This window comes from Ailuropoda melanoleuca, chromosome 14 (genome assembly GCF_002007445.2).
Source record: "Ailuropoda melanoleuca isolate Jingjing chromosome 14, ASM200744v2, whole genome shotgun sequence".
Lineage (NCBI taxonomy): Eukaryota > Metazoa > Chordata > Mammalia > Carnivora > Ursidae > Ailuropoda > Ailuropoda melanoleuca.
The window spans coordinates 61795891-61813668 of record NC_048231.1 but is presented as its reverse complement, the minus strand read 5'-3'; the positions used below and the strand labels follow the sequence as shown (position 1 = coordinate 61813668).

Sequence of the window (17778 nt, the reverse complement as noted above, 5' to 3'; positions counted from 1 at the left end):
TGTCCTTCAGTTTTTTGTCCTGCCGCCCCCGAAACTCCGAAAGGTTCTAGATGGTCCGACGGTTAATGGACTTGTTGCAATGGTACGGTAAACTCGTTCTCAAGTGTTCCACACGTAAGATGAACTGTCCCCTTGCTTCTCATTGCAGATGGGGTGGATGTTGAAGATGATCCCAGCTGCTCTTGGCCGGCTTCCTCACCTTCCAGCAAGGACCAGACTTCCCCTAGCCATGGAGAAGGTTGCGATTTTGGAGAGGAAGAAGGTGGCCCTGGACTCCCATACCCATGCCAGTTCTGTGACAAATCCTTTAGCCGCCTCAGCTACCTAAAGCACCATGAGCAGAGTCACAGCGACAAACTGCCTTTCAAATGCACCTACTGCAGTAGGCTGTTCAAACACAAGCGGAGCCGAGACCGCCACATCAAACTGCACACGGGGGACAAGAAGTACCACTGCAGCGAATGCGATGCTGCGTTCTCCCGAAGTGATCACTTGAAGATCCACTTAAAGACTCACACGTCCAACAAGCCATATAAATGTGCCATTTGTCGCCGTGGGTTCCTGTCCTCTAGCTCCTTACATGGACACATGCAGGTTCACGAGAGAAACAAGGACGGCTCCCAGTCTGGCTCCAGGATGGAGGACTGGAAGATAAAGGACACTCAGAAGTGCAGTCAGTGCGAGGAAGGCTTTGACTTCCCGGAAGACCTCCAGAAGCACATCGCGGAGTGCCACCCCGAGTGCTCCCCGAACGAGGACCGAGCGGCCCTGCAGTGTATCTACTGCCATGAGCTCTTCGTGGAGGAGACGTCCCTTATGAACCACATGGAGCAGGTGCATGGCGGGGAGAAGAAGAACTCTTGTAGCATCTGCTCGGAGAGCTTCCACACCGTCGAGGAACTGTACAGCCACATGGATAGCCACCAGCAAGCCGAGTCGTGCAACCACAGCAACAGCCCCTCTCTGGTCACAGTGGGCTACACTTCTGTGTCCAGCACGACTCCAGATTCCAACCTCTCTGTGGACAGCTCGACCATGGTGGAAGCTGCCCCGCCCATCCCAAAGAGTCGGGGGAGGAAGCGGGCTGCTCAGCAAACCCCTGACATGACCGTCCCCTCGAGTAAACAGGCAAAAGTGACCTACAGCTGTATTTACTGCAATAAGCAGTTGTTTTCGAGTCTGGCAGTTCTGCAGATTCACCTGAAAACTATGCATTTAGACAAGCCAGAACAGGCCCACATTTGTCAGTATTGCTTGGAGGTGTTGCCCTCACTCTATAACCTAAATGAACATCTGAAGCAAGTGCATGAAGCTCAGGACCCAGGTCTGATTGTTTCTGCCATGCCTGCCATAGTCTACCAGTGCAACTTCTGCTCCGAAGTTGTCAACGACCTCAACACCCTTCAGGAACACATCCGATGCTCTCATGGATTTGCGAACCCTGCTGCAAAGGATAGCAATGCGTTCTTCTGTCCCCACTGCTACATGGGGTTTCTCACTGACTCTTCCCTGGAAGAGCACATAAGACAGGTCCATTGTGACCTCAGTGGCTCCCGATTTGGGTCTCCGGTTCTCGGGACTCCGAAGGAACCTGTAGTAGAAGTCTATTCTTGTTCTTACTGTACGAATTCGCCAATATTCAACAGCGTTCTTAAGCTGAACAAGCATATCAAAGAGAATCATAAAAACATTCCCTTGGCCCTGAATTATATTCACAATGGGAAGAAATCCAGGGCCTTGAGCCCCTTATCTCCTGTGGCCATAGAGCAGACATCTCTTAAGATGATGCAGGCGGTGGGCGGCGCGCCTGCGCGTCCGGCTGGAGAATATATCTGTAATCAGTGCGGTGCTAAGTACACATCCCTGGACAGCTTTCAGACACACCTAAAAACTCATCTCGACACTGTGCTCCCCAAACTGACCTGCCCTCAGTGCAACAAGGAGTTCCCCAACCAAGAATCCTTGCTGAAGCACGTTACCATTCATTTCATGATCACCTCCACCTACTACATCTGCGAGAGCTGTGACAAGCAGTTCACGTCAGTGGACGACCTTCAGAAGCACCTGCTGGACATGCATACCTTCGTCTTCTTCCGGTGCACGCTCTGCCAAGAGGTTTTCGACTCAAAAGTCTCCATTCAGCTCCACCTGGCTGTGAAACACAGTAACGAGAAGAAAGTCTACAGGTGCACGTCCTGCAACTGGGACTTCCGCAACGAGACTGACCTCCAGCTCCACGTGAAACACAACCACCTGGAAAACCAAGGCAAGGTGCACAAGTGCATTTTCTGCGGCGAGTCTTTCGGCACCGAGGTGGAGCTGCAGTGCCACATCACCACGCACAGCAAGAAGTACAACTGCAAGTTCTGCAGCAAAGCCTTCCATGCCATCATTCTGCTGGAGAAGCACTTGCGGGAGAAGCACTGTGTGTTTGAGACCAAGGCTCCCAACTGTGGAACGAACGGGGCTTCTGAGCAAGTGCAGAAGGAGGAGGTGGAGCTGCAGACCTTGCTGACCAACAGCCAGGAGTCCCACAACAGCCATGACGGCAGCGAAGAAGACGTGGACACCTCGGAGCCCATGTACGGGTGCGACATCTGTGGGGCGGCCTACACCATGGAGACCCTGCTGCAGAACCACCAGCTGCGAGACCACAACATCAGACCCGGGGAGAGCGCCATCGTGAAGAAGAAAGCCGAGCTCATTAAAGGGAATTACAAGTGTAACGTGTGCTCTCGAACCTTCTTCTCCGAAAACGGCCTCCGCGAGCATATGCAGACCCACCTAGGCCCGGTCAAACACTACATGTGCCCTATTTGTGGAGAGCGGTTCCCCTCCCTTTTGACTCTTACCGAACACAAAGTCACACACAGTAAGAGTCTTGATACTGGAAACTGCCGGATTTGCAAGATGCCTCTCCAGAGCGAAGAGGAGTTTTTAGAGCATTGCCAAATGCACCCTGACTTGCGGAATTCCCTGACGGGGTTCCGCTGCGTGGTCTGCATGCAGACCGTGACCTCCACCTTAGAACTCAAAATCCACGGGACATTCCACATGCAAAAGACAGGGAATGGGTCCGCCGTCCAGACCACGGGGCGTGGCCAGCATGTCCAAAAACTGTACAAGTGTGCGTCTTGCCTCAAAGAGTTCCGTTCCAAGCAAGATCTGGTGAAACTTGACATCAACGGCCTGCCATATGGTCTGTGCGCCGGCTGTGTGAATCTCAGTAAGAGCGGCAGCCCAGGCATCAACATCCCTCCCGGCACGAATAGGCCGGGCTTGGGCCAGAATGAGAATCTCAGTGCCATTGAGGGTAAAGGCAAGGCGGGGGGACTGAAGACTCGCTGTTCTAGCTGCAACGTTAAGTTTGAGTCTGAAAGCGAACTCCAGAACCACATCCAAACGGTCCACCGAGAGCTCGTGCCAGATAGCAACAGCACACAGTTGAAAACTCCACAAGTATCGCCAATGCCCAGAATCAGTCCCTCCCAGTCGGATGAGGTAACTTGCCTTTTTACTGTTTGCTCTTTAACCTCCTCAAGAAACCCTTGCCACTCCATGTGTCCACTTTCCGCAGCTTTATTTATTGTCGTGTGCCGAGAGATGCTTAGATTGAAATGCAGTGGGTTTTTTTTCCCCCCCATAGCCATTAGCCAGCAATTACTTGCTTCTTGATAAGCAGCATTTTGGCTTGAATGGTGCAAAATAGGACTAATTCCAGTCTCCCTAGGATATTGTCTTCTCTATGACTGAAGAGATCAGCGCTCATGCCAGCACCACTGAGATCTGGAATCTCAGCATAGCCTCACCGCGAGTTGAAATCCCCAGCTATGACTTGTGTGTATGGCAGAGAGATAATGACATAAAAGTAAGATGCTATGGGCCAACATGCTGGCTTAGAGTAAATTAAAAAGAATATATATATATTTGTGGATAACAAATTGGGTAGGGGTGGCTTTATAATACCATGTTGTCAACACTCACTGTTTCTCTTTGTCTTCTGGGTGGGGAGCAAAATATTTTCGCACAACAGGATTTTTTAAAAACCCCTACATTTATCAAGCGCCACATGCCCAATGTTCCTTTTCAAGGCATCCCCTTAAAGATCCCCGAGTCTTCACTCTCTGGGTTTGGGTTTCAAAATTAAAGTGGATTTTTTTTTCTTAGTTTGAGTGGTTTCATGCCTTCTTTGCCATAATGAGTATGAAAAATAAGTTCATTTACAACGAAATAGTTTTATAAGTCACCAGTCCTTGAAGCTGAGCAGAGGATGGCTCATTTTATTATAATTTCTTTATGCTTTATCACCTGGTTTCTAAGAGTTCTTTCCACTTCCCTACCTGCCCCTATCTGGAGATCCATCCAAATGAAAACCCCAGGGAGATCCATCTCCCTTCAGTTTGGGGTCACTGCATTTTTCTTATCTTGTCTCTGCACTCACACCCTCTTGGAGGCCCCCCTGCACGTCCCCGCAGATAGCCATCAGTCAGCTGGTAGGGGAGAGCCGGGAAGACTGACACAGAGCCCATCCTCCCGAAATGTGGCATCTGCGTGACAGGCAAGCTCCCAAACTTTGAAGCTGCTTTCCTTTCTCTCCTTCCAAGTAAATCTGCACCTTTCTCTCATTTAAATAAATGAAGTCCTTTCAAACTGATGAGGACAGCTGGAAGAGCATAGTTTTGATAATGGCTCCTGGCTCATGTGTTGGGTCAGGTAGTTTCTTTTGGTAGTTCTAATCAGATGAAATGAATTATTTTTTCCAAGTGTTTATTTCAAACGTGTTTAAACCTACAGAAAAACTAAAGGAATAACACAGTGTATGTTGTGTGTTTGTGTATCCATATCACAGATTTACCGGATATGAATATTTTGTCACATTTTTTTTCTCTCTCTCTGCAATCTGTTTATTAACCTGAACCACATAAAAGTAAGTGTCAGACGTCAAGATTTTCCTAAGCAGAAGGACATTTTCCCATTTAACCATATTATTAGTTAAGGCAATTAACTAAATCAGTTAAAGAAATCAAGTAGATCTATAAGTCATCTATAAGTTGTCCATATTCAAATTTACCCAATTGTCCCCAAAATGTCTTGTTTTTAAAATGCTTATGAATGAGAATTTTAGAAAAAACATTTATGGAGAAAATTACTTCTCTCCCCCCCTTTTTACTTTTGCTGTGCTTAACATATAGAGGGGAGTTTGTATATTCACGTTTAATTTAAATGGTGCATAAAATTGATTTGAAATGATTGCATTCGTGTGTGTGTGTGTGTGTGTGTGTGTGTGTGTGTGTGTGATTGTGGTGGTGTGTTCATTTAAAATCAAGCAAAATCGGGCTCTTGTTTCTTAGTAGATTGTGGAAAGGCATGTGCCTGTTTCTTCTCTGTTCCTGGCTTATGTTTTCTGATGTTCCTAAATTGCTATATATTATTATACCACTTGAGGTGAGATTTATTTTTTAAATGAAGGAGGACATATGAATAGTCTTTATGTGTTAATTTGGTTAGAGTTATTTGCTTAGAGAACTTATCATTAACGGGTGGTCAAGTTTTTAATTATACCTAAAATCTTCATGATGAAGTTTAACTATATCCTGCACTTAAATAGAATAATGTATAAGATATTTTTAAAAGCAGTACTTAATTGTAATTCTTTTTTCAAGATTTTATTTATTTACTTGAGGGGGAAGGGGCAGAGGGAGAGAATCTCAAGCAGACTCTGTGCTGAGCCCGGAGCCCAACACTGGGCTCAACCCCACGACCCTGAGATCATGACCTGAGCCGAAATCAAGAGTCAGACCAACTGAGCCATCCAGGCGCTCCTAATTGTGATTTTTACAATAGTGTTTTTAAAGCACCTAGATACCAAGGCCTAAAAGTGACTCTTTAAACAGAAGGGTACCTCCTTATTAAGTCTGATTAATAGGAGCTTGTGGCAATGCCCTAAACCGACCAGATATTAGGATTCCGTTGTACATATTTCCTTTGTGCTTCAAAAGTTCACTGATTTGTTTGACATTTTCATCATTGTTATTATTTTTTCTACATTACACTATTTAAGTCATAAAATTTCATGTGCTCACTTCCTTTCTGATAGTCTCTGCACTTAAAAATGTACAGTAGGCCATATCTTTTGTACTTGACATAGAAAATTTTCTAAACATAGGTGGAATTTTGCAAAAAGGAGCCCCAAAATAATGCATTAGCAAGAAAAAGACATATAATAAAAATTAATTTGTTTACATTCTGTGTTAGTCAAGTTAAGCTTCTGTGACTTCTCCCGTGTATGGTGTAACTTTTTTACCATGTAGGTATAAGAGAAGTTATTACGTAAGTCTTTGCCAAAAGACAGGTATGCCATGTGGGAATAAATTTTATCACAAAAAGAAGTGTGGCATGTGTGTGTCCTGACTTCGATGTCCTAGGCAGGAACGAAGGACTTAGTGCTATAGGTGGTATTTTCATCTCCTCTTCTTGCTGAGGCTTGAGACTTCAGAAGAGAAAAGAAGACCACGGGACATAATCAAAACTGGATACACAGATATTGTCAAGAACAAGATTAGACTTTTTTCTGGACTATGACTTGTGATCCCATAAGGGTCTTCTTGGTAGACACTGGAATGAGTATTTCAAAGACATAAAAGAATGGTTTTTGGTTGAGACTAGATTACCTATTTAAAAGGGATTTAGATATAATCTAGGGAAGGATAAGTACTAGATAAACACATGTGATCCAAGAAGCGGATGAAAGACAAGGCACATGACACTTACGGAAGCATAATAGTAGGTAGCTATCATGTAATGGAGAAATTTGGAATTGAAGACAAAAGATCTGAATGTGAACCCCTTTTCTTCTGCATAATGCTTTCTGAATTTGTGAACATGTTTTCTTTGTGCCAAAATCCTATAATTATCCATCTAAATTTGCTATGGAGTCTTTGTTTTGAATAAAATATTTGGGGGAACCTATTCATTTCCCTTTGGCTCTCAGAGACCGAGTATGATACACATTTATGCCTGACCTCCGAGACCTCCGATGGTTCCGTAAATGGTAGAGATAAACTGACACAGAAGAATGCTGGCCATCTAGATTTTTCCATACACGAAACACCTCGCAGAGTTACTGACATTTACTGTGTGTTGAATAAATGTTAGTTCTTCTTCAGGAGTTCATTGACACTGGCCCGGCCTGGTCAGCTTCTGCCCCATTTGGACCTTAAAATGTTTTCTTACGATGACATTAGAAGCATGTGTCCCGCTTCCATTTCTCCAGAACGTCTGATAGCCGGGTTTCTTCGAGGGGTTATTTACTCACATTCCAGCTCACACCGTCCCTGCCGGTCCATTGAAATCGCTCTTGCAAGGGTTTCCAGTTGTGTCCGTGTTGCTGAACAGTGCCACAGAACCAGAACCAGAAGGGGCTCTGGAGGTCATCTGATTAAGCTGCCTTATTTTACAGGCAGCAAAACGGGTCCAGATAAATTGAGATCTAAGATGACACAGCTAGCGAGGGGTAGACAAGGAGCTCTGAGAATCTGGCTCTCTAACTCCGGATTCAAGATTCTCTTTTCATAAGTCCACTGGACTTTCCTCTAGCTGCTGTCTCATCCATTTCCTTTTCATAAAATCCTCTCTGTATTGCGGTCTTACTTTCTGTTGTCATTCCCTTCTTCCACCCACCACAAGAGATCATCTGCTTCCCTCACTTAACTGCAGCTGACTTCTTTAAGGTCTCTGCTGATCTAATGGACCATGCAATGCTTTTTTTTTTTTTTTTTAAAGAGAACTTATCCTAGTTTACCTACCGTTCTACTTCTCAGTGTTGGCTATTTCCTCTTTATCAAACCTCTGTTTTCCCTCCTGGTTCCTTTCATAGAATGATCTGTAGCCTCCTTGCTCTGTCTGCTCCTGCAAGTTTGTGCGCTGTTGCTACTCACGTTCTGCACACCCCCTCCACCTGGCCTCATCCACTCCCATGGCTCCAGCTACCGCATTTTATGGACGACTCTCCAAATGCTATATCTCCCAAATGCAGGAGGGAACTTTCGGGAGCGGATGGAAATATTCTGTATCTTGATGGTGGTGGTGGTTACATGACTGTATGCATTTGTTAATACTCACCAGCTGTAAAATTAATGAATTTTCTTATGTGAATTACCTCTCGATGAAACTGATTTTAAAAAGGGTATCAATGACTTACACCTTTCCACTGATATTCAGACCCGTACATACTGTTGCCTGCTGGATATATTCACTCACGTGTTTCCGTACACTTTAAACGCAATGGGACCCAAACTGATCTCATCAGCCTTTTTCTGAACCTGGTTCTTTTCTTATATTTTCTATTCCTCTTGTGGAGCCACTGATTTACTTATGTCCCTTTTCTCCACTTCCAGTTGGTCATCAAGTGATCTCTGTTTCAACTCATATATATTTCTTAAATCAATCCCCTCCTCTCCATCCCCTTACCACATTTGTAATTCAATCTCTGATCATCTTTCACTAAACTACTGAAGCAGCCTCCTAATTGTTCCCTTGGACTTTAGTCTTATCATTTTCAAATCCGTCTCCACAAAGCTGCCAGAACAAACTATCTGAAACACAAATCTGAATAGCATGTCCCTCCCTATTTGAAACATTTTAAGTGCTCTATACTTCCACCCTTACAGGATAGTATAATATCCTTTTATTGTGAAATATGATGACTCTTCAGGCTCTGGCCCCTGATAAATTTTCCCTTCCTTTTCTTACCTTTCACCTTATTCTGTAGTTGAAAATACTTTAATTAACCTGCAGGTGACACACTGCCTCTGTGTCTCATTAAGACTGCCCTGTCTCTCCTACCCGATAATTTCCCTCCTCCTGACTGCCCTCCATCTTCCATAAGGCAGTCCACCTTACCCTCTATTTGGAGGTCAGCTTACCCTCCCATGACCCTGACTTCCCACCATAGACATCTCTGCCCCCCTTCTTGAATGCTTTTTGTGTACAATGTGTCATAAATATATTAAAATTGTCGCTTTGTTTTATAATTACCTCTTTACCTTTCTCTTCCTATGAATTCCTCGGGGCAAGAATTTACTGAGTCTCATTATTTCTAATACCCACGACAGTGCCAGGCCACAGTAGGCATACGCCTCTGGAGCTGTGTCTGGCTGGTGGCTTGCCCAGAGCCTTTTCCCATACATGAAAAATGGCAGGACAGCTGGCCACCTAGCTTTTTTTTTTTTTTCCTTCATGCAGGAGCCACCTAGAAGGTATTGGATACTTGTATGTTCTTGTTCTGAGGGTGTTAACTACAGGATCACTGTCCACACTTTCTTACCGCATTTGGACTCAGAACGTTCCATCATCATTGATGTTCTGCTGTTATTATCTACTCCACTTCAAGGCCTGATTTCCCAGAGAAGTTGTAGTTGGTCCCATCAAGGTGGCCAGTGGTCTCCAGGTTCCAAAGAAAGCCTTTCTGTCTCCATCATCCCTATAGCACGAGGCAGAGTGGATGGCTCTTTCCTTGACGTGCACCTCTGACTTCATGGCATTTGCTCTCTAATTTTCCTCCTACTTTTGCCTTTGGAGGTTTTCCCTCCCGTGCCTGATCTAAAAGTGCAGAGATTCTTTGAGGCTCATCCTTGGCCTTCTTTTTCTTCTCTGTCTACTCTCTCTGTAGGCCTCTCATCTCTTCATTTGGCTGTAACTATCTCCATGCTAAAGCCCCACAAATTTCTATTCGTAGCCTAGGCCTCCCCTTAGACCTAGATTACTGTGTGCTACTGACAGCTTGACTTTTTCATTTGCATCTCTTTTAGGTATTTGAAGTGTAATGAGGACAGTCTAAACTCTAGATTCTCTTTCCTGAAACCTATTCTTTTTCCAGACTTCCATCTTTTGAGTAAAGGGAACCACCCTACACCCAAATTATTCAAGCAAGAAACTAGGAAATTGTTCCTGATTCCTCCCTTTTCCTCATTCCCCACATCTGATCTATTAATATGTCCTGGATCTCTTGATTCTGCCTTTAACAAGTATCCCATCCACATCTCTCCATCTCCATAGCCATCATCATGGTCTGGGCCACAATCTTCTCGTGGATACTGCAGTGGTTTCCTGATGGATCCCTCTCCATCCTCTGCCTGCCCCAATCCATTCTTCATGCTGCGTTGTCCTGCAGACATGTAAATTACATGGAGTCACTTAACATTCTTCAGAGACTTCCCATGTCACTCAAATACAAGCCCAACCCTCTCCAGTTTATGAGGCCGCACACAGTCTGGCTCTAGCCGGCTGGCCTCCCGACCTCCTGAGTGGGGCTCTCCTTCTGAGGCTTCACTTGCGGCACTTGTTTACCTGGACTACTCTTCTGTGTCAGCCTGTCTGCACCTTTCTCATCTGTCAGATGGGCCTCCCCCCAAAATCTTACCGAAGTTAGTTTATTTCCTTCTTCCTCTTTCTCACTTCTGAATACCCAACATGCTTGTCATAAGGTCTCAGTCAATATCAGTTGAATAAAAGAACATAGTATAAGTACTTCAAAGTGACAAAAATTGTATATACTCCATCTCTGGTTGTATATGCATGTATATCTAGTAACTAATACAGAGAGATATAGATAAGTTTACCCAAAAGTGCTTACATGCTTCAAAGTCAGGTTTGATCTAAAAATATTAAAAGAAGCTAAAAGACCTGAGGTTTCTAACAGTTCAAAAATCATCTTTAATGTGAAGGTCTGTTGTAAATGTCTTGACGTCAATATTCTTTCTTTATGGTTCATATATTGAAAATGGCGATATGTACATGATGGTAATTCAGAGCCGACTCAAGTTCCACAGTTCTGTTTTATGTAATAAAAATTTCCATACAAGAATGGACTTAGGTTTTGCTAATAGCAAAGAATTAGGTAAGCTCCTTCTAGGTAAATAATATTTTAAAATTAAATAGAAAATTTACATGACCAAATACATTTGTAAGATTCAAGATGTTCTTGAAATAGAGTGAGTTGCTTTGCCAAGTTCAATCTGCTTTCCGATTTATTGTTGCTGGGTTCAATATTTGTTTGGCAGCTACAGTGTACTGATACAGGGAGTTAATGACCCCTGGCATAAATATCAGAGTGTGAAACATGGGAGAACCTGCCTCATATGCACTTTCTGTCTCTGGTCCCATGCTTATCTGGTATTGATCATTGACCCACACATTAAACTTGCTGCCACTACCATCCCCACATTTTCTGTACTTATTTCCAGTTCTGATTTTTTTTTTTTTTTGCTGATGCATTCCATATGGTTCCAGTGCCTTTTTAGAACGTAGGAAATTCAGAAATAGGAATGTTTTTGTATACAACCATGAATCTTGAATTGCACATAATACTTGTTCTTTGCGTACTAAGCCAAAAGAGTGTGGGTTCATCCTGCGTAGTGGCAGAATTCTATTTAGGAGAAGCATTTTACTTTTGGCTTAAGTAATGTTGAGGTAGGAATTAGTAAATATTCAAGATGATTTTGAATAATGAAGGAAAATCAAGAGCTATGTTCTGGATCTCTTATTACACTATTGTTCCACTCATACATAATATAGATGCAATTTTCTATTTGATGTACTTTGTATTCCTAGAAAATTCCCCCAAAATTGCCAAATGCTTTTTTAAAACGTCTAAATAACCAGTTCCTTATTTATCCTTTCTGTTTTCACCTTTTCACATTTTTCCCCTGAAGGTTATATTCTTAATTTGCCCATCTCTCCCCCTCACCCTCATTTCCTGTTACTTATTTTCTATTCATTATTACCCCACACAGATGACTAAAATATCACATTTCAAATGTTGACCTTCTTCTGAGGCCCTGTCTTAGATTTTCAGCTACCTGCCTGACATTATCAGTTATACATTCTGCTAGCCCTCGGACCAAATCAAATCATAATTTCTTTTGCCCCCCAGTTTTCAACAGTGTACCATCTTTCTCCTAATCATTCTTGTCTGAAACCTTGTTTGTATTTCCCATATCTTCTCTGTTCTTCCAATCTTTTGGGTTGACCACCCTCGAGCTGCTGTATTTTCTCTGCAACTCGCATCTCTTGCAGCCTCTGTCCAGGCCCATGCCTGTCATTGTATACCTGCTCTCCTTCACGCTCCACCTGTCATAAAGGAAGGCCCAACCAATGTAGAAGTCCACGTCCACACAAATCACATTCTCTGGCCACCATACAAATCCATGATAGATGACAAAGCTATCTTTTTAAAAAACTCCATAAATTCAAAAATTAAAAGCACACGTGGAACAAAGGGGGCATAAAAAGAGACATGAAAAGTACTTAGAACCGAAAGAAAACTACATTGCAAAACCTGTGAGATGGAAACAAAGCAACACTTAGAGGAAAACATTATTATAACATAAGAATACATTTTAGAAAAAAATACTTATTAGAAAAAAATTTATATTAGAAAATTTTAAAAAGGCTTGATATCCATCAGCTAAACATCTAGCTTCAGACATTGGGGACAGAACAACAAAACAAGTCCATGAAAAAATAGAAGAGTGGAAGATAAATAAAGCAAAGAGCAAAGGTAATGAAATAGAAAACTGACAAGAAGGCCAACAAAGTAAAAAACCACTTCTGTGACAAGACTAACAAAATTTGTAAACTTCTGGTGAAATTAATCAACTTAAAAAATAACAGTAAATAATATTAATAATGAAAGGGGATCCATAACATCGTATGTGCAGAAGTTTAAAAGATAGTTGGAGAGCCACTGAAATAAAAATGAATGCAAAAATCAATATTTCCCAAGAATGGAGAGCAATTGGAACTCTCTTACTTTACTAGTGGCAGTGTTATTTTGTACAAGCGCTTTACAAATACTGTGGGGCCGTATATACTAAAGTTGAATACTAGCTGACTCTATGACCCATAGATTCTACTCCAAGGTCTGTATCTAAGAGATATGAGTGCAAATGTTTACCACAGTTTATGAACAGGAGCATTTTTAGTGGATTTTACATATAAGCTTCAAGCTAGAGTCATTCAAAATGTCTGTCAAAATAAAATGAATAAATACATTCATATAATGGTATGAACTCATTCTGTTCACTCAATGGAATACTACACAGCAGTAAAGGGAAATGAACTACTGCTGTATAATAATCTTGGCGACTCATATACACAATGTTGAAAAAAAGGAACCAGGCACCTACTACAATATGACTCCATTCATATAAAATGTAAGAATAAGCAACACTAATCAGTGGTGATCAAAATCAGAATAGTTACCTCTGGGATGGCATGGAGTAGGAAGGGACAAAAAGGATTCTTTTGGGTGCTTGAAATGTTCCATATCTTGATCTATGTGGTGATTACACTGTTATATACATATGTAAAATTTCATCAAGCAATACCGTTAAGATTATAGTTTAGTGTGTGTGTATATATACTATTTCTCAATTTTAAATTTTATTTAAAAAAATCCAAAATGCACAAGATAAAAATAAGGGAATATTATGAATAATTTTGTACCAACAGCTGGATAAATGTAATTATATGGAAATGGTCTTAAAATGTTAACAAAGCTGGCTCAAGATAAAAAAGAAAGAAGTAAAATGATTCCATAAACATTAAAGAGATTAATAAATTGTTGAAAACCTTCCCACAAAGAAAATACCAGAACATATACATAATTCCAAAGCTGTGCCAGAAAATACAAAAAGAAGGGACACTGCATTTAATAAATCCAGTATAATCTCCATATTAAAACCAGACAAAGATAGTAAAAGAAAAATTTAGGTGATTTAATATTAAAAAATTTTAAAGAACATATTAACAAACTAAATCCACTAGGTTATAAGATTTTTATACTATATTAAAATAGTTTTACCACAAAAATGCAAGGTGGGCTCGAGCTCAATAAACTAATTGATTGAATTTACCACATTAGCAGTTTAAGGGAGGCAAATTATATGTTTATCTCAAGAGTTGCAGAAAAATCTAAATTCAACATATTTTCATGATTAAAAAAGAACACTTGGAAGAGGCAGGGATTTTCTTCCCCTAATAAAGAATATTTGAAATATTATTTTTGGCAACCATAATAATTAGTGGCGAAGTTTCAATGCAATTATTAGTTTATAATAAAATAGCTAATAAGATCTGTTCATTGACCTAGCCAAAAGTGTAACATAAAATAAAAATGAATTTACGTATAGAAAAGTAGGGAGCACTAAAATTGAAAAGAAGCAAATCAAACTGTCATTTAGAGGTCTTCTGTTTGTATGTAAGACAATATTGAAAGAATCTAAAGACAAATTATTATAACGAATGAAACTTTAGTAAATCTGCTAGGTACCAAATCAACTCATAAGTCAATTAGATTTTTATTCACCAGCAAAAAAGTGAAAAAAAATAAGTTGTAAAATCATTCCATTTTTAATAGACACAAAAATTAGGTTACTTAGAAATCTTATAAGATGTTCAAGATATTTATGGAGAAAAATGGTAAAACATTACTGGAAGATATTTTTAAAGACCTAAGTAATGATCATATATAACTCGCTCTTGGACAAGAAGATTCAATACTGTAGGGGTGCCTGGGTGGCGCAATCGTTAAGCCTCTGCCTTTGGCTCAGGGTGTGATCCTGGCGTTCTGGGATCGAGCCCTGCCTCGGGCTCCTCCGCTGGGAGCCTGCTTCTTCCTTTCCCACTCCCCCTGCTTGTGTTCCCTCTCTCGCTGGCTGTCTCTCTCTGTCAAATAAATAAATAAAATCTTTAAAAAAAAAAAAAAGAAGATTCAATACTGTAAAGTTATCAAATATCCCTAATTTGAGCTATAAATTATAGCTACTCCAATGGAAACTTCAACAGGTTTTAAAATGTATTTTTTTATGTTTTTACTTTTTGGAACTGGACAAGCGGATTCAAAAAGGTATATGAAAGAATGAAAGGTGAAGAATAGTAAAGATTTTCTTGAAGGAAAAGAACAAGCAAGACAGGATTTGTCCTATGCAGGCAATTTATAATAAATCTGCAGCAGTTTGGATGATGTGGGATTAGTCCACAGAACAAAATAAAGGTTCTCCAAGAGATATTAGACACATAAAAATTCAACATAGATTATAGCCTTCTTTGCACATAAGTGAGGGAATGAATGGAGTATTCAATTCATTATCCATATGGAAAAAATAAAAATAAAATAGAATACTCAATGGTGTAAAAATGTGTGAAAGACAAAACTGCAAATCTTTTAGAAAAAAATATAAAGAATATTTTTATGAACTTAGGTTGGGAATGATATCTCAAATAATGCCCAGACAGTATAAATCACAAATAAAATATCACAAATGATATGCTCCTCTACCTTAAAGATAATAAATTGTTTACTGAAAGTTACTATAGAGTGAGCAAAAATGAAAGCTATGAGAGGATAAAACATTTATAACGCATATAACTGGGATAACTATTGGTTTCCTAAATATGTAGAAAATGGCCACAAATCAATAAGAAAACACAAACCAACAAATTAGAATATGGGAAATTAACATGAAATGGCATTTCACAAATAGGAAACATGAAGGCTCAGTAAACATGTGAAAATATTTATCCTTACTAATAATATGGGAAATGCAAATTTAGAGTAATGGGTTGTCTGGAAAGAACACAGGAAGCTAAGTTGGACACACAGGTGTTTGTTTAGTCATTACTCCTTATGTATTATTTATGGTATAAATTCTCTTTGTAAGCATTTAATATTTAACATAAAAATCAAAACTAATCAGAACCGTAAGTATATAATCAGTATCACCTTAAATAAAAGATAATATCAAACTAATACGATTAATACCAAATAGTGTTTTAAATATTCTTGCTATTAGACTTGTACCTACGAAAAGCTGAGAGCCAAAAATCTGTTCTTTTGTTGTTACCAGAAGATTTATTAAGTGTGGTAGAGCTATTACAGACATATTAGCATCTCAGTGAGACTTTTTTCCTTTGTGTAATCAGAAAGAACAGTATCCGTACTTTCCAATTAAGGTGGTACGTACCTCACACTTTGGTGAACATTAGCCTATGGCATTAACTTTTTATTCCTCATTTGGTACTTCAGCTTAAGATAACAGATTTATTAATTTCCTGCTATGTACAAGACGTTAGGCTATCAGGTTTGTAAAGACGATGAGCATTAGACAAGTATGGGCTTTTGAATACACCTCTTTATCCCCAGCATGGCTCCCTGAGGGTGTGTAGTTTACTAGGGAAAGATTAACATATAACAATACATATATTATGACTTAGAATGGAATATGTGCCGTAATAGAAGTACAAGTAGTTCAGAAGAGCTAACAAATAATGAGGTAGGAGTTAGCTTTGCAGATAATCTGTGTGAGGAGCAAACAAAGTGGAAGTAGTTCCAAAGCCAAAGTCCTGAGGCAGCAATGTGCCCGGCTGGCTTAAGGAATAGCAAGGGGCCAGCATGGCAGGAGCACAGAAGGCTGGAGAGGGTGGAGGCAGGGCTTGGCTTGGTAGCCTCCATGTTTCTCGCGAGAGTTCCTTACACACGAGAGGCTCCTAGTAAACACTTGAAAATAATTGAAACCTGGTGGTTAAAACAAATGGAAAAAAAGAAACAAAGAAGGAAACATTTCTCTGAGAACTAAATGGTGATAGAGTTTCTTCCAATCACACATAAATAGAACATCAGACTCCTCATAAGTATGTAACATTCTATGCGAGTCATATCATACAGAGATTAAATGGCAGGTGAATTCCTGTAAGAAATCCCCATATCAAGGCAAATGATTTATTCGGTTAAATTAAACATTGTATGACACAAGCCAGTCTTCAACTGAGTCTGAAAATTTTTTGTTATTCAGAGCCTGCCACTCTAGGTATAGGGAGTTTAAACTTATGCCACATAACATAGTAGAAGAAAATACTGTGCTTAGGGGGAAAAAAAAAAGAGTACAAATAACAGTTGATAGAACCATTGTGTCATCTAACTAGTCCTTCCTAAGCTTCAGTTCCTTCACTGCTAGTTTGGGCATAATCCACACTTTGCCTACTTTATAGTGTTATTGTGAAGAGCAAATGGTATATGTGTATATGTGAGTCCTTAGCAAAGATGAAGCAGCCAGCAAATATTGCATGTGGCACATCACTTGTATAGTATCTGGGCGTAAGTCTACACATATTTCTATGTATATATGCACACATTCATATAATTTATATATGCAATGTTTATAATGAATTTATTATTGTAATCTAGAATCATTTCATCTAATGCTAAGCCTATGGATTATTTGGTCAAAATGCATCAAAATAAGTCATCACACTTCCACAAAGTTGGGGAAATAGAAAAGCATAATAAAATATTTTTAAAAACCCAGAAGCAATGAAAACCAAAGAATAAGCAGAGTGTAAAGACTGCTTTATTTGCTTGAGGTCAGAGATCGTGTCAGGCCACAGTAAATACAAAACATAGAAAAAAACATGTAAATAGATGAGTTATAGATAGAAAAAACAATTCTAGATAAGAAATGGAAAGCTTTCGATAGCACTGTTGGGTTGAAACATCATGGAGAACAAGGGAACAAAAAAAGTATTGGTGAAATAATATATAAGAAAACTAAAACTATTATAAATGAAAATCATGCTAAGTGAATCCCAAAATGAGTCATTTTCCCCCTAAGCTCAAGAAGCAAGTGAACAGTTTGAAAAGCAGTTAATTTTAAAAAGCTATTATTTGTTTGCCTGAAAGCCACTGGCAATGTTCTCTAGGGATCAAATATATTTACATTC

At 40.2% G+C, this 17778-nt stretch overlaps 1 protein-coding gene across 4 annotated transcripts in view; it reads left to right on the top strand.

Moving 5' to 3' along the window:
- Positions 1-17778, top strand: part of ZNF521 (zinc finger protein 521) — a 273128-nt gene that overhangs the window by 112895 nt on the left and 142455 nt on the right. For 3 of the 4 annotated variants that reach the window (XM_034643332.1, XM_034643331.1, XM_034643330.1), the window contains exon 3: positions 149-3501. In XM_034643332.1, coding sequence (XP_034499223.1) covers positions 149-3501 — 3353 coding nt within the window. Of the gene's footprint in view, positions 1-148; positions 3502-3730; positions 5657-17778 lie in introns of those variants that run through there. The other variant, XM_034643333.1, reaches the window with a different exon arrangement.